This window comes from Nansenia antarctica, assembly GCF_963989245.1.
Source record: "Nansenia antarctica genome assembly, chromosome: 3".
Classification (NCBI taxonomy): Eukaryota; Metazoa; Chordata; class Actinopteri; order Argentiniformes; family Microstomatidae; genus Nansenia; species Nansenia antarctica.
In genome coordinates, this window is record NC_137688.1 from 78,394,843 (window position 1) to 78,418,141 (window position 23,299).

At 42.2% G+C, this 23,299-nt stretch overlaps 2 protein-coding genes across 2 annotated transcripts; one reads left to right on the forward strand and one right to left on the reverse strand.

The window, feature by feature from the left end:
• Positions 1 to 1,151: 1,151 nt before the first annotated feature.
• Positions 1,152 to 10,417, forward strand: LOC308154444 (IgGFc-binding protein-like; the record flags this gene model as incomplete). Its single annotated transcript, XM_080527604.1, has 10 exons — positions 1,152 to 1,379; positions 1,899 to 2,481; positions 3,048 to 3,658; positions 4,101 to 4,668; positions 4,957 to 5,222; positions 6,783 to 7,127; positions 7,304 to 7,865; positions 8,358 to 8,557; positions 9,248 to 9,622; positions 10,151 to 10,417. The coding sequence occupies 10 exons, from the start codon at positions 1,152 to 1,154 to the stop codon at positions 10,415 to 10,417; spliced, it is 4,005 nt and encodes a 1,334-aa protein (XP_080383730.1).
• A 1,022-nt stretch (positions 10,418 to 11,439) lies between these two features.
• LOC308152257 (NADH-cytochrome b5 reductase 3-like) lies at positions 11,440 to 20,362 on the reverse strand. The gene is made up of 9 exons (XM_080525185.1): positions 20,252 to 20,362; positions 17,367 to 17,492; positions 16,911 to 16,983; positions 15,918 to 16,024; positions 15,687 to 15,816; positions 12,832 to 12,915; positions 12,648 to 12,733; positions 12,342 to 12,441; positions 11,440 to 12,220 (listed from the first exon to the last, which is right to left on the reverse strand). The coding sequence occupies exons 1-9, from the start codon at positions 20,270 to 20,272 to the stop codon at positions 12,048 to 12,050; spliced, it is 900 nt and encodes a 299-aa protein (XP_080381311.1). The 5' UTR covers positions 20,273 to 20,362; the 3' UTR covers positions 11,440 to 12,047.
• Between the last annotated feature and the right edge of the window lie 2,937 nt (positions 20,363 to 23,299).

A 23,299-nucleotide genomic window follows, 5' to 3' on the forward strand; every position in this document is an offset into this window, starting at 1 on the left:
CTGTGTCCCTTGTTGTATGAATAGATCCGAGTCTAAAAAATTATTGAACTGTCATTCTACCACTTTAGTACACTGGTACTCTGGTGCGGGGAATTTTTAATTTGGACCCGGAAATTGCTAAACGTCACGCGTGACGTCACACTTAACAACCACATTGACTTCAATGTGTCACAATTAAGCATTATGGAACAAGAAGCTGTATCCACGATATACCACGGCTTCGAGTTCCATAACGCTTCATCCGCTGAACAGTTGTTTATTGGTTGCTAAGCAACGGTAAGAATGTAACTTTGATAATGGTAATTATATACAAACGCAGAGTAATATGAAAAGATGTGTCAACATTCCATTTAGCCGTGCGTATATCGTGGATATCGGCACGGCTGGAACACAAACTGACCAATAGAGACAATGGACCGGATCTATCTGTTGTATAATGTGTACTCAGGTCTGTGCCAAAAAATAAAGAAGCAATGTGATGCCATAAAATGACAACTTTAACTCAATTTTATTGTACCGACCTACTGTACATACTACAGAATGTGATTTGACCATCTAAAAGGGTTTGCTTTCCACTTTCATGAAGTAAATGTTTTCATCCACCTGCATGGACTACAGATACAGACAACAGATGCAAGCTACTACTTCATCAATCTTTCTCATCAAAACATCAATCAATCCATCAGTCAATCAAATGTATTTGTATAGCCCTATGCTTAACAGCATGAACAATATGTACATTTAATGTAAACATGAATGCCTATAATGACTATAATGTACAGTACATTTTATCCACCCAAATTGTGGAATGCACTGCCAGTTTACATTAGGGATGCAACCTCAACAAATATGTCCAAGTCAAGACTAAAAACCCGTCTTTTAAATATTGCCTTCAAATGAAAAAATAATTAAATTATGATTATATAACGATTGGAGCACTTTGAGCTGCAACGTTTGCAGGAAAAGCGCTATACAAATAAAAAGTTATTATAATTATTATTCTAATTACTATTATTATTGTCTATATGAAATACCTGTTATAAATAAATTCAAATCAAAACAATATTTACTATGACACACTTTTTCCAGGACTGTGCTCTGCAAGCCAGACCGTTTCTCCAACACAGAACACAACAGGAACCTGCACGGCCATGGACGACCACTACCGCTCCTTCGACAACAACTACTACAACTTCACGGGCAGCTGCACCTACACCATGGCCAAGAACTGCCATGTGGACCAGGAGCACCCAGCCTTCGACGTGGAGGCCAAGATTGAGAACCGGACCGGCTCACCGATCCCCTCGGTGGGGAGGGTCACCGTCACGGTCTATGGAGTGACCTTTGACCTTTACAACTCTGAATATGGCCTCGTCCAGGTAGGTGGACTCTCATATGGTGAATGTGGTAAATGCTAAGTGGTGATGGCGATGGCCCGGCTTTGACTACACCTCATGGAAGTTGAGTTTTGAAATGGTGACGGTTAGGGTTAAGGTTACGTTTAGGGTTAAGAGCTAGAAAAAAGGGTTCCAAACTGTTTTTCAGCTGTTCTCCTCGGAGGAGAGACCCTTTGAAGAACCTGTATATGTTCTATATATACCCTTTAGAACTTCTGTGGAAAGGGTTCTACGTGGAACCCAAAAGGTTTTCTTTATACAGGGACATCTATCTAGGACCTAGACCCTAAAGCGTTCTTTGGTTGTTCCTGTATAAAGAAAACCTTTTGGGTTCCACGTAGAGTCTAGGTAGAACCTTTTCTTTCGTAGAATGTACTCTACCTGTTCTTTGGTGCTGAAAGTGCTGAGGACACTGTACCTGAATGTATCTTCTGTAAATTGGATGTCAAATCTGTCCAAAGCTACAGCAGTGTGACCATACTGCCTTTCAACCTGTCGCAGGTGAACAGTGAGTCCTGGACCCTCCCCGTAAACATACAAAACGGCAAAGTGAAGCTGACCCAGAGTGGGTTTTCCGTTGTCTTGGAGACAGACTTTGGTGTGATGGTGCAGTACGACTGGGACCAGTATCTCATGGTGACCGTGCCGGGCAGCTTTGCAGGGAAGGTGTGCGGTCTCTGTGGCAACTTCAGCGGCGAACAGGAGGACGACCTCCTCACCACCCCCGGCGACTCCGCTGCCAGGGAGAAGAGCTGGAGGGTCACCGGCGTGGTGGAGGATGACGCCTCCTGTCAAGACGAGTGCACAGGGCTGTGCCAGAGCTGCAAGTCTCTCCAGAATCTAGAGTATGCTAAGCAGCTAGAGTATCAAATCTTTTGCACCTATCTTTCAAGCATCATAGACGAGTCCTTAAAGGACTGCAGCAACGTCATTGACCCCAAAATCATCACTGACAACTGCGAGTACGACCTCTGCAGAGGGGCGGGGATGAAGACGTACCTGTGTGACACCCTGCAGGTCTACACCGACGCCTGCCAGAGGGCCGGGGTCACAGTTCCCGATTGGAGAAGCACCACCAATTGTGGTGAGTAATATGGACTTTTATATGGATATTTATTGTTTTTTATTATATTATTAAGTGCAATACTTCCATCCATTAACACTGAAGCGCCTTAACTATTATTTTGTGTTCAAATTATATTAGTAACATAGTTGTAACATCACTTGGCGGTTTGAAACGGTCTTTATTTCACTTGTATAATAATATAATAAATAATTAACTACTCAACTCCATTGCTATGCAATTACAAAGCAATTACTATGTAACACCATGTTAATACAATGTTGTTAGTAATTATAGTGTTGCTACAACTTAATGTAAAGTATGATTCTTAGTTCTATTTCCTGTTTTTACATCTTGTAATGAATAATGTGTGTGTGTGTGTGTGTGTGTGTGCGTGTGCGTGTGCGTGTGTTTGTGTGTGTGTGTGTGTGTGTGTCTGTCTGCGTGTGTGTGTGTGTGTGTGTGTGTGCGTGTGTGTCTGTGTGTGTGTGCGTGTGTGTCTGTGTGTGTGTGCATGTGTCTGTCTGTCTGTGTGTGCGTGTGTCTGTGTGTGTGTGTACGTGTGTGTGTGTTTCTCCATCCACCAGCCCAGCCTGAGTGTCCAGAGAACAGCCAGTACGAGCAGTGTGGCAGCTCCTGCACTTCCACCTGTGTAGACCAAGACGCTGCCTCCAAGTGCACAGCCAGCTGTGTGGAGACCTGCACCTGCGACCAGGGCTACTTCCGCAGTGGCGACAAGTGTGTCCCCGAGACCCAGTGTGGCTGCCGGTACCAGGGCTACTACGTGGAGGCTGGGGCCTCCTTCAGGTGCGACGAGAACTGCACCACCAGCTGCAACTGCAGCTCCACCGGAGGTCAGGTGGAAACCCAGGGGGATGAAAGCTGCCCGCTGGGGCAACAATGCCAGGTGGTGGACGGGATCAGAGGCTGCCACTCGATGCCCTACGCCAACGCCACGTGCTTGGTGTGCGGCGACCCTCACTACCTCACCTTCGACGGGCAGCGCTACGACTTCCAGGGCACCTGTATGTACCAGATGGCGGGGGTCTGCTCCAACGACACCAGCCTGGAGAAGTTTGACGTCCAGGTGCAGAATGACGGGAGGAACCTGAACGCGGGGTCGGTGACCACGCTGGTGGAGGTCCAGGTGTATGGATTCACCATTATCATCAGTAGAGAACACCCAGGTTTCGTGACGGTAAGAGCTTTGAGCTTCCGTTACAGTAAAAATTTCTAGTCATATTCCGTCATTTTGCTTTGTGATACATTTTCAACACACAGACAGACAGACAGACAGACAGACAGACAGATACGCACGCACGCACGCACGCACACAGGCACACAGGCACACACACACACACACGCACACACACACACACACATGCTCTTCTTATTGTAGTCTAATTAACGGTCATTTAATAGAACACCTGTGCGGCGGAGTGATACATATAGTTAAAAGTCCCAGTGCTGTTATACTGTATATCGGCACTCATGGAATGCCTCTTGTCCAATCAAATTACTTGGTCGGAACTAACGGTTGTATAATACAGTATATCTCAACATAAACATACATTTCGTAGCCAACCAATATATAGGTTGAGGTTCGATCGAAACACCTGGTTCTTCTTCTCTTATCGCAGATCAACGGTGAACTGGTCAACATCCCTGTGACGCTGGCCAACCACACAGTCCAGGTTTACAGGAGCGGTTGGTTCGCCGTGATCGAGACAGACTTCGGTGTGAAGGTCTCCTACGACTGGGACAGCATCTCCTTCGTCACTGTCCCGGACTCCTACGCTGGCGCCATGTGCGGCCTGTGTGGCGACTACAACCACAACGACTCTGACGACCTGCAGCTGAAGGACGGGGAGGTGGCCTCCACCATGGAGGAGCTGGGGCAGAGCTGGAGGACAGCCACCCTACCTGGCTGTGTGGACGGCTGCGCAGGCCTCTGTCCCGAATGTAACAGCACCCAGAGGGATCAGTACGCCACCAACGAGTACTGTGGCCTGATCAGTGACCCGACAGGGCCGTTCCGTGACTGCCACGCCAAGGTGGAGCCTGCGGGCTTCCTCCAGGACTGTCTGTATGACGTGTGTCTCTACCAGGGGGGCATGAACATGCAGTGCAAGACCTTGACGGCATACGCTGCTGCCTGCCAGGAGAAAGGAGCAACCATCTACTCATGGAGGTCCTCTCAGTTCTGTGGTGAGTTTTGGTTTGGTTTGGTTTGGTTTGGTTTGGTTTAGGTTTGGTTTGGTTTGGTTTGATTAGATTTGGTTTGGAGTTTGTTCAAGACTTTTTTTTTGGGGGGGGGGGGGGGGGGTTTGTAGAGGTAAAATATACAGCCCAGATGGTAACACAAGGAAGTGCTATACATAACATTTATTTCCAATGTGTTTTTCGGTGGAAGACAAACAGGACACAAAAAAAAGAAGAAGAAAATTGGAAAAGAAATTGTAGTCTTTCCTAAATAACATTTCAATGTTCCCCTAGATGCCCAATGCCCTGCCAACGGTCATTATGAGCTGTGTGCCGCTGGCTGTCCAGCCACATGTCCGACCCTGACTGCCCTGACTGACTCTGGCTGTGGAGCTCTGTGCAAGGAAGGTTGTTACTGTGACGAGGGCTTCCTGTTCAGTGGAGACCAGTGTGTGCCTCAAGACCAGTGTGGCTGTCTGTATGAAGACAGATACTACAAGTACGGACAAGTCTTCTTCCCCAATGGAACCTGTGACGAAGAGTGCACATGCAACGACACGGTAGGAATTAATTATGGAGAGGTATTCTCTTCCTGTTACTGTGTGTAAACCTTTTTAGACCAATATCTAATAATAATAATAATAATAATAATAATAATACATTAGACTTATATAGCGTTTTTCTAAATCAAATTCAAATCAAATTTTATTTGTATAGCGCATTTCTTACAAGATGCAACTCAATGCGCTTCACACAATGAAAATGTTCAGTCAATCAGTCAATCAATCAATACTGACAGAGCCGCGAGCAGGCAAAAGTAAAAACCTGTATACTATGTAGCCAGGAAAAAATTCCCTTGCAGCCCTCTACCAATAGAGCGACTACTAGCCAGTTTGCCTACCAGTACCCAGCGGTCCCCAAGGGGAGGCCAAGGACCACCGGCACAAAGCAAGCAAGCAAGGGCAAAAACCTGTACACCATGTATCCAGGAAAAATTCCTTGCATATTATCGGCGTACACTCTGTCCATAAATTTAGTGTTATATTTGCATCGTTCTGCATCCGGATGGTCACAGGTCCTGCCAAAAGAGAATCTTAGGCACAGTTATGATGCAACAACACAATAAAGACAATAAAGATGACAGCAATACAACCTGATGGTGGTCCTGGTACACCCTTGTACCGGTTCCAGTACTGCTCTAGGTGCTATTTGGAGCTGACAGTGCCTCATCAGCACCCGGGTCCATTTTCCTGTCAACACAAATCTCAAAACACGAGTATGGTGTAATGGCCTAGTGATCCTAGTTCTATAATGTCCAATGTCTCCCGTAGTATCAAAAGGCGACATTGAATAAGTAGGTTTTGAGGTCACGCTTAAAAATGTCCTGAGTTTTAGACAACCTCAGGCCCTCAGGTAGGGTGTTCCACAATCTAGGAGCATATATGCTAAAAGCTGATCCTCCAAATCTCTTTGTCCTAGCCTCTGGCACTATTAAAAGTTCCGTGCCACTAGACCGTAGGGGTCTAGCTGGTGTGTATCTTATGAGCATGTCCACCATGTAATTGGGTGCATCACAGTGAAGTGATTTATAAACTAGTAAAAGGATCTTAAAGTCTATTCTATGACTGACAGGGAGCCAGTGTAGTGATCTCAAGACAGGTGTGATGTGCGCTCTTCGTTTGGTCCTAGTAAGGACACGAGCAGCAGCATTTTGAACCATTTGTAGTCTATTTATCATTTTTTTGGGGAGACCTGTCAGGAGAGCATTACAGTAATCTAGCCTACTAGTAACAAACGCATGCATTAATTTTTCTAGACACTCAAAGACGCTTTACAAACTGAAAAGATCAAGTAGTAAAATAAAAATAAATAAATAAATAAATAAAAGAAAGTATAGGGTTCTAATTAATTTTTAGATTACTAAATCAAAATCTAAGTGTCTTTGTAGGACAATCTACTCTGTGTATTGGTTTTGGGCGGAGAAGCGGCGAACAAGCAACGCCAGCGTCCTCTCTCGACCGGCATTTTTTGAAAAGTGTTCTAATATACTAATATCTAATATACTAATATCTAATATACTCATATCTAGCATGTTATGTGGTATGTAATATCATTTCCAGGTGGAGTGTAAGAACTTTACCTGTGGACCCAGTGAGAAATGCGACGTGAAGAACGGGGTAAGGGCGTGCCAGCCAATCGGTAAGGCGACCTGCTCCATCTCAGGCGACCCTCATTACAACACCTTTGACAACAGCACCTACGACTTCCAAGGCACCTGCACCTACGCTGCAGCCCAAGCCTGCCACCTAGAGGACACTAGTCTCACCCCCTTCACTGTGGTGGTGGAGAACGAGAAGTGGTACGCTGTATCGGCAGATCCGACGGTGTCAGTGGCCAAGCTGGTGGCGGTGGAGGTCTATGGAGACATCCTGATTCTACGTAGGAACCAGATCGGAATGGTCATGGTATGTACTGAACAGTGGAGGCTGGTGGAGGTTGAAATCGGAGGACGGGCTCATTGTAATGTATGGGATATTATAGATATAGATTAGATTAGATTCAACTTTATTGTCAGTGCAGAGTACATGGAACGACAACGACAACGAAATGCAGTTTATGAGTGAATCTCTCTCTGCTCCAGGTCAACGGGGTCATGACCAACCTCCCTCGCAGTCTTCACGATGGAGCCGTGCAAATTTACCAGGACGGAAGCCAAGACGTGATCGTAACAGACTTCGGCCTGAAAGTGACCTACGACCTCGTCTACCACATCACCGTCACCGTCCCCGGCAGCTACTATGACAAGACCTGCGGCCTGTGCGGCAACTTCAACAACGACACGGCGGACGAGTTCCAGCTTCCTGACGGCCAGGCGACCAAGGACGTGACTACGTTCGGGGCATCGTGGAAGGTGGCCGTGCCAGGGGTGGTGTGTCAGGACGGCTGCAGCGGAGACCTCTGTCCCAAGTGTCCCAACGAGACGGCGTACGAGGCGGAGTGCAGTATCATCACGGATCCCAAGGGTCCCTTTGCCACCTGTCATGACAAGATAGACCCCAACTCTTACTACAGAGACTGCGTCTTTGACATATGTCAGGCGGGGGGGAACACCAGTATACTGTGTCACAGTATCGCTGCTTACATGTTAGACTGCCAGGACATCGGGGAGAATGTCACCAGCTGGAGAACACCAACGTTTTGTCGTGAGTCTCTGATTTTGTTTTTATTTACTTTATTTACTGATTTGTATAGACCCAGTTTGTTTCTGCTATTTGTGGAACATGATCAAAGGGATAGTTCACCCAAATTACAAAATCACATATTTGGTTCCTTAAGCCTGAAAGGAGTCTTTGGACAGGCTTCAATCCACACATCATCATCTCAGTGTCAGTTAAATCAAGTCTAGTGTTTTCATAGAGAATTTGGAATGATTTGGACATGAAATTTCAAACCTGCTAATTTAGGATGCATTGACTTGGTTTGGTTGGACAAATGGTTTTTTGGTAATGAAAAAATGCTGGCGGTTAGTGACAGTGGCCAGTTAAACAGAACCAAAATGTTGATCAAGAATCCCTCCCTTTCTACAAGCAAATATAAGCAACCGTAAGCAGATATTACTACATTTCAAGATGTCCACACACAAAAGTATTTCATGTTTACATTTTGGGCTGAATTATTCTCCCTTATATCCGCAGCATACTCCTGTCCTGACAACAGCCACTACCAGGTCTGTTCCCAGGCCTGTGCTTCGCCGTGCCCTGGCCTCACTGACATGATCTCCTGCCCCACCACCTGTACTGAGGGCTGTACCTGCGACTCCGACTTCCTCTTCAATGGGACTGGCTGCGTCAGCTCTGACCAATGCAGCTGCTATTTTGAAGGACGCACCTACAAGGTGAGAGCACTGTAAACTGAACTTTGAAAGATGAGCAAAGTGGTCTTGTAATGTACAAAGGTTGATAGGTAACAAAAAAAGGTAATAGAAAACAGGTAATACAACGTAATAAAACGTGGTAAAAAACACAAGACTGAAAATAACAAAAGACATTCAAGGCATATGTGACAGCAGCTGGTGAAAGCGGGAACAGGTCGGCAACCAATCAAAATGTTCCGATTTTTATTCTGAAAAATGTAAATACATTTCTGCGTCATCCATTGCATTGCAATGTTTTGGCTTGACTAGCGAGTGTGTCATTGATTTTCAGCAGCGTTTTAAACATTGTGAATGTATTTCCTTTTTTCTGAATAAAAGTCTGAACACTTGGTTGGTTGCTGACTTGCTCCCGCTTTCACCAGCTGCTGTCACATATGCCTTGTCTTTTGTTATTTTCAGTCTTGTGTTTTTTTACCACGTTTTATTACGTTGTATTACCTGTTTTGTATTACCTTTTTTTTGTTACCTATCAACCTTTGTTGAATTCTGTCTTGTTTGCAAAACAATTTGCTAAAAACATCTAATAGATATTTCAATCCCATATTTGTGTAAACATCAGCTAAAACTAATCATGAAATTGAGAATTACTCATCTCTGAGGGTATCTCTGAGAGAATAACTCTCTAAATGTCTCCTATGCCTGTTTCTCCAGATTGGGGAATCTGTGATGACAGACAACTGCTCTGCTATCCACACCTGCCAGTCGTCAGGCGTGGTCCTGACCCAGGCCACGTCGTGCACTATTGATGAGAACTGCCAGGTCCAGGATGGCGTCCGTGGCTGCTACCTCAAACAGTGCACCCTGAAGGCCGGTGGCGTCTTCACTCCGTTCGGCGGCTCTGGAGGCAACGTCACAGACCCGGGGGCCTACGTGTTAGTCAAGGTCTGTGACCAGGACCCCGGGGACGAGTGGTTCAGGGTGGTGGCGAAGATGGAGCAGTGTACGGCCGGCGTCAACAGTGTCATCGCTGTGTACATCTTCTTCGATGACCTGACGATCACTGTCAACAGCAAACTTGAAGCCTATGTAAGTAGTCACCTAGAGAGTGTATGCTCTGTACATTGAGATGGGTGGAGATCAAATGGTATGGTAATAATAATAATAATAATAATAATACATTGTATTTATATAGCGCTTTTCCGGGGGTTCAAAGACACCGATAATATGGGGAAAAACAGAAAACACAGAAACAACAAGCAACAGATAACATGAGCACATAGAACACAGAGTTAACGAACGGGGAACAATTAACGCAGCAATGTCATGGGGAGGAGGGGGGTGGCAGGATAGGGGAGATGGTTAGGGGTAGGGGAGGTTGTATGCGTGGGAGAACAGGTAGGTTTTGAGGTGGTATTTAAAAGTGGAGAGTGAGGGTGAATCTCTTTTCATTATCAAAGATAATGGACTGTAATCGAATAAGTCAAAAACAAATAACCAAAATTGTTTGTGTTGATTCTTGTGGGCCGAGGATCCATTTAACTTGATTATTTTCGGAGACTTCCTTGCTGTCAATCCCTCTGGTCTTTTACTGACACATCCCATCTACATACACAGGTCAATGGTCAGGAAGTGGTCCTGCCCAGTGTGCTGACGAACGGCACCTCAGTGAAGCTCTCTGGCCAGATGCTGACGGTTGAGAAGACGTCCGTGCTTCAGGTGTCCTACAGCCTCTCCCAGGAGGTCATTATAACCGTGGGCGAAAGCGTGGCTGACAAGGTGTGTGGAGCTTGTGGAAGTCTGACTGCGACCAACACCTTCTACTCCTTCATATCGGGGGGGTACTTGTCTGGATGGGCAGCCCCTGACTTCCCCCAATGGTAAGCCACATTTCAGAGGGACAATCCACCACCAACATACTACTTAGAATCACTGTTCATAAGAATTATGACAGTGTTGTATTAATCAAGGGAGGCTGGTGGAGGCAGAAATTGGAATCATTCCTCATTGCATGCCATGCATTACAATGAGCCTATCCTCCGATTTCTACCTCCACCAGCCTCCCCAGGTATCAACTCCCCATCACGTTACATTAGCAATAGCATTAGCATTAGAGAGTGAATGATCAGCTGCATTCATGGTAATTCTCTCCTTTGTTGCAGTGGTGTGTGACATTGAGGAGGATGCTTTAACCGAAGAACAGACTACTACTGGAAGATTCCACTCAGCATACAGATTACCTACATAATATATAATAACCGGTCAATGATTTTTTCACATTTGATTATTCACGAGACATGAACATGACATTAACATTATTAAAAGACATTAACATGAAATCTGTGGAGTGGTTAAAACATTTGTTTTAATGACTTCAACTTAAGTGTATGTGAACTTCACATTCCAAACTCATACCAGCTGATATGTTTTAGACCAGGGTGTCAAACTCAATTTTAACCCACATCAGCATTATGGTTGCCCTCAAAGGGCCGGTTGTAACTGTAAGACTATATAAATGTATCTACTCTTCATTACATAATACTCACACTCACACACTCACACACTCACACACATACAGACTACATATACAAAAGTAGTAGCCTATACGTATTTTTTTTATTTAACCTTTATTTAACCAGGCAAACATGTAAGAACAAATTCTTATTTACAAATGCAGCCTGACCAAAAAGCAATGGCTCTTTGTGTGAATGTTTTTTGTTTTGTTTTTTTTGTCTAATAGATATAGATAATAGATACATGACAAAGATTTCACGTAATAAATAAATAATAGGAAAATATAAATACTTTTACAAATAATTTGTTGCGCAACCTGACAGTTTTTGAGCAATTAAGTTAGAAATACAGTAAAAAAAAAAGATTTAAACAAATTAACAAATGCGGCATGTTTAAGCACATTGTCACATACTCAAAAATAAAAATGCTATGTATTTTGAACAAAGTTTAAAAAAATTACTTTTTAGAAGCCTTATTCGTCATTGACCCACTTACAGGGACCTGTTGACAAATCCAGCAATCAGAATAATAAATTTTTGAAGCATGAATATGAAATGATATAACGGTACATCTGTGACTCTATACTGCGTGGAATAGCCTTCATTGTGGGCAGTAATAATGATCATAACTCAGCCACAGGGCATACAATGTACAGTACATAAGCATAGCAATAGTAAGGCACTCGGGGGGGAAAAAGGCCAAAGTTACATATCGAAACATCATTTACAGTTTTAGCAGGAGGGATTTTCATGTATCAAAATGATGGTCCCGTTCTTCATCTCCTACCAGTGGTCATGAGATTCATTCATGATTTGGACAGATTTGTTCCCCTTTCACAGGGATTATTATTACGTGAAATTAAGTGAACAAAACAAAATGGTCCGAACTGTGATTCTGTTGCAGGATGAGTAACATTATGAACAGCCGGTCCATGCGCTGATGCTTAAATGCTTTGGGTTAGGGGCAGATAGCTACCTAGTCTCCTTGGCATGTGGAGGTTTCAGAAGCTGAATCTGTGGTCCGCGGCGTGGCCCACCTTGTCCAGGTTGGGGATGCAGGCGTGCTGGATCATGGGAGGGGGTCCACACATGATGATGAGGGTGTCGTCCCCAGGGGGGGGCAGGTGGTCCCTCACCATCTCCTCGCTGATGAAGCCTTGGCTGTACTCCCAGCCTGAGACAGAAAGGAGAGGTCAAAGGACAAACACAAGTCAACACCTGATTAAGGACGAGGAAGATACATGTAACTGAAGTGTCATAGAAGGGTTAGGGTTAGGGTTAGTGTCCGTACTCACCCTCAGGCGCTTTGTCCACGGTGAACCACAGCTTGAACCGGGACGGGTTACTCGCCAAGACCTCCTCCAACTCAGGGCGGAGCAGAATGTCTTTCTCAGTCTAAGTTGGGTTAGGGCAGGAAGAAGGCAGAACAGGTTTACTAACGGCCAGACCATGTTTGAACTCTTTGGCCGATCAGTAGATTCATTCCAGATGGAGAACAGAACACATAGTGGAGGGCTAATGATGTCATCTTCCCTGTCCTGAACCTGAGAACACCGCGGAACGCTCCCCGCAGAATGACGACATTGTTGTTGTTAGCTCACCTGGTTGGCGAAGAGCAGGTGGCACATGGTGTGGTCCTGGGGGTCCTTCATCACAGCTGTGATGATCTGCAGCATGGGAGTGATTCCTGGGGTAACATCCATCAAACAAATATGGAAATATCAATCCCCAGCTGGTTAAACAGATCAGACAGTACAAACTGAGCACAAAGCCATTCTGCCATACCAGTTCCTCCTGCGATCATGCCCACATGCTTGAAAGATTTCACCACAGCTGGCAACTTTTTATCTGGTTTTATGGCGAACGATCCTGTTAAAAAAAAGAAAAGACAAAAGCATTAGTTAATCAATAAAGAAGTGAATCTTTCACAGTAACCAATTACTACAGGACTGAGGTTCACCATGTATCTTACTACAGGACTGAGGTTCACCATCTTTAACAATTTGTATTGATTTTTAAATAGTTTTTCTGTCTGTACTTTTGTTTTACATGTTATCCATCTATTCTTGTTCTCTCTATAGAAGCACTAGACAAAATGAATAGAATAGAAATAATCTATAGAGGTTAGAGATGCCGACTGGCCATCAGAAGGTCGCTGGTTCGATCCCCGCCTCAGGAGGGAGCTGGATGTGACCTGGTGGTGGCTAGCATCATATTTAAGGTGTAAAACCTCAGAATGGCTGAAACGGTGGGAACCTTTAAGCAAGATATAGGGCCAGTTTCACAGACAAGGCTTAAGCCTAATCCTGGACTAAAAAGCATCTTCAATGGAGATTTTACATTGAAAGTGTGATTTAGTCCAGGACTAGGCTTAAGCCTTTTCTGTGAAACCGGCCCATTATCATTCTAAGGAAAAAATAAATAGAGTGAAAAAAAAGAATTTGTTTTCTTTTTTTTCACTTTATACATTTTTTCCTTAGTTTGATGTAGTATATAGTATGATATGTTATTGATGTAGTATTTAGTATAATATAATATGGTATGGTATATTATTATCATTCTAAGGAAGTATACTATGGGTATACTATGTTTTTTTTTCACTTTATAATTTTTTTCCTTAGTATGATGTAGTAGTGTAATACAAAAGCACATTGACACACATTCATAATATGATATAGTATAGTATGCGTCACAAAAGGGTTAGGTTTCTCTCTATATCCTAGGTTTCTGTTTATATCCTAGGTTTCCCTTTATATCCTAGGTTTCCCTTTATATCCGAGGTTTCTCTCTATATCCTAGGTTTCCCTTTATATCCTAGGTTTCTCTCTATATATTAGGTTTCTCTATCCCAGGTTTCTCTTTATATCCTAGGTTTCTCTTTGTATCCTAGGTTTCTCTTTATATCCTAGGTTTCTCTCTATATCCTAGGTATGTGTATGGAACCTTAAGACATCTTAAGACATACAAGATCTTAAGACATACATATTTAATCATGCTTTATCATGTAGGCCTAGCTGTACTTATATTTTACTTATAAATATTTTCTCTTAAACTTTTTATTCTCCTTTTCACATACTATCTTATACTGTCTTGCTTTGTTTTTCTTGTTTTATGTACCATTTATCTGAACCATGTTTTTATTTATCTGAACCATGTTTTTATTAATCTTTCTTTATTCTGTAGAGCACTGTGTGCTATGAACATGTGCTATATGAACATGTGCTATATGAACATGTGCTATATGAACATGTGTTATATGAACATGTGCTATATGAACATGTGTTATATGAACATGTGCTATATGAACATGTGTTATATGAACATGTGCTATATGAACATGTGTTATATGAACATGTGCTATATGAACATGTGCTATATGAACATGTGCTATATGAACATGTGCTATATGAACATGTGCTATATGAACATGTGCTATATGAACATGTGTTATATGAACATGTGCTACATGAACATGTCCTATATGAACATGTGCTATATGAACATGTGTTATATGAACATGTGTTATATGAACATGTGCTATATGAACATGTGCTATATGAACATGTGCTATATGAACATGTGCTATATGAACATGTGCTATATGAACATGTGCTATATGAACATGTGCTATATGAACATGTGTTATATGAACATGTGTTATATGAACATGTGTTATATGAACATGTGTTATATGAACATGTGTTATATGAACATGTGCTATATGAACATGTGCTATATGAACATGTGTTATATGAACATGTGTTATATGAACATGTGTTATATGAACATGTGCTATATGAACATGTGCTATATGAACATGTGTTATATGAACATGTGTTATATGAACATGTGTTATATGAACATGTGCTATATGAACATGTGCTATATGAACATGTCCTATATGAACATGTGCTATATGAACATGTGTTATATGAACATGTCCTATATGAACATGTGTTATATGAACATGTGCTATATGAACATGTGTTATATGAACATGTGTTATATGAACATGTGCTATATGAACATGTCCTATATGAACATGTGTTATATGAACATGTCCTATATGAACATGTGTTATATGAACATGTGCTATATGAACATGTGTTATATGAACATGTGTTATATGAACATGTGCTATATGAACATGTGCTATATGAACATGTGCTATATGAACATGTGTTATATGAACATGTGCTATATGAACATGTGTTATATGAACATGTGTTATATGAACATGTGTTATATGAACATGTGTTATATGAACATGTGTTATATGAACATGTGCTATATGAACATGTGTTATATGAACATGTGCTACATGAACATGTCCTATATGAACATGTGTTATATGAACATGTGTTATATGAACATGTGTTATATGAACATGTGCTATATGAACATGTGTTATATGAACATGTGTTATATGAACATGTCCTATATGAACATGTGCTATATGAACATGTGCTATATGAACATGTGCTATATGAACATGTGCTATATGAACATGTGCTATATGAACATGTGTTATATGAACATGTGCTATATGAACATGTGTTATATGAACATGTGTTATATGAACATGTGTTATATGAACATGTGCTATATGAACATGTGCTATATGAGTAAACTGGACTAACCGTTGCTGTTGTAGACCAGACGGCCACTGGGCCCTCGGAAGTCGATCGTGTCGTCGATGCGGAGGCTCTCCAGGTGCTGCGTCATCTTTCCTCCCTCGGGGAACTTCGGATGAACGTCTTTGTAGTAAATCTGGGAACGGAGAAGGAAGCGTGTGGGAACCCTGGCAGAGGAGACGGCTGCTGAATGACTGTCGAGTCAAAAGAGGAACATCCATTTCTGATTCGGGTTACCTTGACCACCAGGTCTACGAAGCCCTTGTCATCATCGCTGGACACCGGTGTGTACGGTCGGACCACCAGTTTGCCATCGAGCTTGGCAGACAGGTAGATGTGTTGCCCTGGGAATAAAACCACATTCACAATGACTGTGGTGAATAGAACCACACAGACAGATCGCCATTTGCTGATGAAGAGTAGAGAATAGGTTACACAGGAGCAGCTTTTCATGACATGTCTTCATAGTATCAGTGCTGACAAGTTTAGCAACTAGGCCTTTATTAAATGCACTGACGCACCTATGGGGAGGCCCCAGGACACTGACTCACCTATGGGGAGGCCCCAGGACACTGACTCACCTATGGGGAGGCCCCAGGACACTGACGCACCTATGGGGGGGCCCCAGGACACTGACTCACCTATGGGGGGGCCCCAGGACACTGACTCACCTATGGGGAGGCCCCAGGACACTGACGCACCTATGGGGGGGCCCCAGGACACTGACTCACCTATGGGGGGGCCCCAGGACACTGACTCACCTATGGGGAGGCCCCAGGACACTGACTCACCTATGAAAAATGTTGAGATTTTTTTTCTCAATTCCTGCATTCTAGTGAATTTTCATAGTAACACTGCACTTCAGACAACCTACAACTGGTGATGGTGTCTAGGTCTTTAAGTGTTAAACAGCTGAGAGCAGTCACTGCTGTTTTTTGTGGTCTTCTTTCACACACACATCTTACCAAGTGTGTATGAACATCCTCACAAACCAACAAAGAACATGATCTATATCAAATTTAAGACAGAAAACTCCACACTGGTATCTGATCGTCAATCCCCGGATAACTTTATTTTAACTATATACAAACTGGTGAATGAAATGAGCAACAAACTTAATGGTTTAAAGTTTTTTTTACTCACTGAGCACAAATTATACTTTGGGGGGGAGCCATTATACTTTGGGGTCCCCCCAAAGTATTAACATGCTGTGGGAATCACTGGACTCACCTATGGGGAGGCCTAGGACGTGATCCGCAGACGGGAGTGCAAAACGGAATTTCCTTGTATCATGACTGATGATCTGTAACAGAAACAACAACACCTTCAGATCACTATGCAACTGTTACTTGTAGAGCACTTTCCCTGCAAACGTTGCAGCTAAATAAACAGAGAGCACACCCTGAGACTGTCAACTATTCAAACTCTGACACGCATCCAACCAGCCACTTATATGACATTATGACTGACTGTTTGATGTTTGACTTAAGACTGGTTGCATAGTTACCTTTATCTACACTGATTGGAGGGAGACACAACACACAGGGGAACATCGTGTAAGCGCAGGACTGACCAAAACAATTCCTATGGTCTACTCAAGTAGACTATGCAAGTATTCTTTTGCAATATCAGTTAAAATTGAGCAAAAACAGATGGGTTTTACTCAGACAGACAGAGAGTTGTTACCTCTTTATCAATCAACCGTAAGGCATACTTGATGTTAGGGTCCTCTAAAGTAATAGCAGCCCTCTTCTTTGAGAATAAAAGGCTGAAGATGAGGTTGATGATATTGTCGACACTCCCACGAATGAGCTGCAAAGAGAAGAAAACAAGGTTGCATCTCTAATGACGTTATTGGCGCTGGCAGGGTGTATATAGGCTGGGTATATATATATATATATATATACAGGTGCTGGTCATATAATTAGAATATCAGCAAAAAGTTGATTTATTTCAGTAATTCCTTTCAAAAAGTGAAACTTGTATAATGTATACATTCATTCCACATAGACTGATATATTTCAAGTGTTTATTGCTTTTAATTTTGATGATTATTACTGACAACTAATGAAAATCCCAAATTTAGTATCTCAGAAAATTAGAATATTGTGAAAAGGTTCAATATTGAAGACCCCTGGTGCCACACTCTAATCAGCTAATTAACTAAAAACACCTGCAAACGCCTTTAAATGGTCCCTCAGTCCAGTTCTGTAGGCTACACAATCATGGGGAAGACTGCTGACCTGACAGTTGTCCAAAAGACGACCATTGACACCTTGCACAAGGAGGGCAAGACACAAAAGGTCATTGCTAAAGAGGCTGGCTGTTCACAGAGCTCTGTGTCCAAGCAAATTAATAGAGAGGCGAAGGGAAGGAAAAGATGTGGTAGAAAACAGTGTACAAGCAATAGGGATAACCGCACCCTGGAGAGGATTGTGAAACAAAGCCGATTCAAAAATGTGGGGGAGATTCACAAAGAGTGGACTGCAGCACTTCAAAGACCTAGGTTCTGGGCCCTGGACAGTCTGGACGGATTGATGGCAGGCAGCTGCTGGACTGAAAAAATCAGGTGTAGTGCTGAGGCACAAATATGTACATTTCAAGCCTGCAAACTGCGACACTTTAAATGAATGTGCAATAACACTATGTGCAATATGACAACCCTAGTCGTCTATCTGTACAGTATAGTATAGTGGATAGTGTACATAGCCTTTATTTATGTAAACCAACTCCTTCCCTTCTTGTGTTTTTGTTTTGTTTTTTTCTTTCCTAACACCAGGGGAGCCACCCCTCCTAAATTTCGTTGTTTGGTACCTGTACTATAGCAATGACAATAAAGACCATTCATTCATTCATTCATTCCTGCTTCCTGCTGCTGACCAACTTTATGGCGATGCAGATTTCATTTTCCAACAGGACTTGGCACCTGCACACAGTGCCAAAGATACCAGTACCTGGTTTAAGGACCATGGTATCCCTGTTATTAATTGGCCAGCAAACTCGCCTGACCTTAGCCCCATAGAAAATCTATGGGGTATTGTGAAGAGGAAGATGCGATGCGCCAGACCCAACAATGCAGAAGAGCTGAAGGCCACTATCAGAGCAACCATGAGCTCTCATAACACCTGAGCAGTGCCACAGACTGATGGACTCCATGCCACGCCGCATTGCTGCAGTAATTCAGGCATAAGGAGCCCCAACTAAGTATTGAGTGCTGTACATGCTTATACTTTCCATGTTCATACTTTTCAGTTGGCCAACATTTGTAAAAAAAAACTTGTTTTGTATTGGTCTTAAGTAATATTCTAATTTTCTGAGATACTGAATTTGGGGTTTTCATTAGTTGTCAGTAATAACCATCAAAATTAAAAGCAATAAACACTTGAAATATATCAGTCTGTGTGGAATGAATGAATGTATACATTATACAAGTTTCACTTTTTGAATGGAATTACTGAAATAAATCAACTTTTTTATGATATTCTAATTATATGACCAGCACCTGTATATATATATATATATATATAGGCTGGCCAGCACTGAAACATTTATGAACTAACATTATCCGATCACCAATATTGTTAATCAAGGACTCAAAACTATATCGAAACGAACAGACGTGGGGAGTGGCGGTGGTTGGGGCGAGGCTGCGAGGAGGAGGAGGAGGAGGAGGAGGCAGGCAGGGAAACCTCCGTGTTATAATAGTAGTGACGTTACGGTGGTGCCACAGCGTCGCACTTCCCACCTGAAGTATATACATGACATTTATATAAGTGAAGTATACATGAAATTTATATAAGTGAAGTATACATGACATTTATATAAGTGAAGTATACATGACATTTATATAAGTGAAGTATATACATGACATTTATATAAGTGAAGTATACATGACATTTATATAAGTGAAGTATACATGACATTTATATAAGTGAAGTATACATGACATTTATATAAGTGAAGTATACATGACATTTATATAAGTGAAGTATACATGACATTTATATAAGTGAAGTATATACATGACATTTATATAAGTGAAGTATATACATGACATTTATATAAGTGAAGTATATACATGACATTTATATAAACTGCAGAGCTGCAGTCTTCTCTACGTGTTCTCTGGTCCAAGTCTCTTTCTCCGACTAGAAAGTCAAACGCATTTGCATGGAGAGCAGGAGACCATGGCAGGGCTGAGCCCAGCACTACTTATATAATAAAACAATAGGAAGTTAGCTGTAACCTATATTCTATAGAAACATAGTTAGTGCTGTAACCCTCCCAAGAAACATAGTTACTGCTCTGGTTCTCAGCACAGCTACTGCCAGATCGGATCGACAATTTCCAGCTCACACAGTCTAGTAGTCCAAAAACCGCCCAATCCACCGCCCAATCCACCAAAAAGATCTACGCAGTAACTACATCTGGACGAGCAGCGTAGTGACAGCGAGCTAACCCTGCTAGCTAACTCACTAGCATGTCCAGACAGCAGACAGCTTCACTCTCAGGCTGAGTGAGTAAAGCAACAAGGGAAGATTCAGCTGCAATAGGGTCATAATCATACTCACACCAATGATGTAAGAAAGCATCTTTTACAGTGCAGCGATAGTTCTGTGAATTAATGACAAGTTGAGCTGTCCACGAGAACGGCGTTCCAGCGTGCGAACTGTCAAACTGCGTATGTGACCAACTTCCGCAGTCCCAGCATGCACTTCAGAATAAAAGTCCATCCTTACACAACCAGTGACGTCACATGGAACCGGCTACCGATTTAAAAGGGTGTGTATGGCAAGCCGTTTTAACATTTATTATTAGCTCAATTTGCCTAGTCGTAATCCGATTTTTACTAGTCTAAATTTGTATTCAAGATATCTATAACGTCATTCTGACTAGTCAAAACTGAATTACAGATATCTCTAACTGTCGTTTTGACTAGTCAGAATGACGTTATAGATATCTTGAATACAAATTTAGACTAGTAAAAATCGAATTACGACTAGTCAAATTTAGCTAATAAATGTTAAAACGGCTTGCCATAGTATGGGGTGTGTAACGATTGAGACATCAAAGCATATATTTAGTCACTGTGAGTGTTTTTTGTTTGTTGAAAGCTGTGGATTAGAATTAAAAGATTAACCTTCTTGATAATGTAATGGTACATTAAATATCTATTCCAGTTGAACATAATATGATGATGACATTGTCTGATTTCTTGCGACAGATGTACTGTACCCTTTAGAGATGGGTAGAGTCAAAGCTGTTTACTTTTTGTCTTGAACTTACCAGTCAAGCTCTGTAGATGGCAGCAAAGACTTACATATACCAGACCAGAGACATGACAAGAAATTAAAAGGCGCACTTTATTATATAAACAAACCTTTATTTAAAACTCGATAGGCACTGAGGTCACCCTCATTTACAGTGACTTCGAGTGTACAATAGAATAGTGAGCAAGGGCAAACAAACAGTGAGCAAGACAGGATTAAAGGAAAAAAAGAAAAAACTAAAAACAATTGCAATTACTAGAATACAGTTTTTGCACCAGGAGTTTAAAGGTAGAGGCAGAGGGGAGGACCTCTGTGGGTTATTAAGCTACTTGTTGAATACTAAAATGAAGAATATAGTTCTGAGTAGATTAAGTCTATTTATTGAAACAAAGTACAGGTATACAGGATATCACAGCTGGTAGATGGTAGGTCTGGTCAGCAGGCCGAGGTGAGCAAGAGAGACAGATTTCCAAAGCTGCTGTCGTATTTGTAAACATTCATATGCAAATACAAGGGATCAAACCAAGCCTATCACATCACCTAGAGATGGTCAAGGTGTGAAAAAAAGGCATAGGCCAAAAGGTCATAAACCGACATCTTACAATTCTCCCCAGTCATCCATCTTAGAATGGTCATCTGGCTTTTTGAGAACAAAGGGTCATACACCCAGGCCTAGTCATTTCATACAATCCATGTGCTGTGTGCTTAAGTAAAATATACTACATATTCCCCCCTCGGAACACCCAGAGGGAGTTCCGAAATCAAACCGACCACAACAACAACAACAAAAACAAAAACACAAAACTCATATACCGCAGCTAAGGAAAAAAAAATAACACACACAACAACAGACAGAAAAACAACACCACCACACAACACAAGAAACACAACAACACAGACCAACCCAGCACCAGCAACCAAAGATAACATACAAACAAAATACAAAAGAATTAACAATAAAAAAGAACCCTAAAAAGAACAACCAAAAACAACCTAAACACAGTACATCATACACAAAGCAATACAAAACGTCCAACGACCGACGTCTTCTTGGTCCTTGAATGTTCTTGGTCCTTGAATCTTCAGGGTCAGAGGTTACTAAAAAACACAGAAAATTTTAGATTGGGGGTACACATGGGTACACACGAGGTACAGAGCTGTGTGTGTGTGTGTGTGTTTACACACGCTTGTACGTGTGTCATGTACGTGTGTTTGCACACGCTCACGCACGCATGTACGTGTGTGTGTGTGCGCGCGCGCACGCACGTGTACATGTACATATATGTGTGTCCATGTGTGTGTGTGTGCGCTACAGTACAGTCTGTCAGGCATCACCCAGATCAATGGCAGCATGATCACCATGTAGCTGATTTCATAGTCCAACTCTTGATGTTCCTTCAATTCTTACTCATTATGATTGATCACAGCAAGGATGAACTGGTGGGTTATGATCAGGCTGGGTGATGGAGGAAGCAGGAAGGTCCCTTTAGTCTCAACCCCAATTATCACTAGTCACACCAAACAGACTTCCACGGGAGTGATGTGACACTTTAATAAAATAACTGCCATTGTGAAACCAATACCCTCCTCCTTCCCTCCTAAATGTCTGTTTAACTGAATTGATTGAACTGACTCATGAGTCCTCAAGTGAGACAATTAAGCAATATCACACGAGAGGGAGTGTGTTATACTGAATATCAGCACGGCTGTGATTCGGTCGTAGGTTTATTTTTATTTAATCATAAAAATAAACAAAAAATAGTTCTGCAACTGAACTTAATGGACTGTTGCCAAGTAACCTGAACACAAACATGTAGTCTAATTAACGGTAATTTAGTAGAACATCTGTGCGGCGGAGTGATACATATAGTTAAAAGTCCCAGTGCTGTTATACTGTATATCAGCAGTCATGGAATGCCTCTTGTCCAATCAAATGACTTGGTCGGAACTAACTGTTGTATAAATGTATATAATTCGATGATTAAGTAAATCTCTTCACAAACAAGGTGAACAACAGGATTTTATTGTTAAAATTGAGGTACACGTGCAGGAGTTGGCAGACTGAGATTGGATATGCAATACAATGCATAGTATTCTTATGCCATATAAAATGGAAATATATAATGAAAAACAAACGGTTTCCCCCCCCCCCCCCCCCAGAGTATAGCATTTGAGCTTTAACGGAGCAGAGGAAGACAACCAGTCCTTCAAAGTCAGCAAGGCAGAGAAATACAACCTGTGATTCAGCCACGTCTATTATACTGCATGACGTCTTCAATTCTATTACGAAGCTTCCCCTCTTCTAGATCTACCAAAACCCTTGAAACAACGAACATTCTGGGGTCGCAA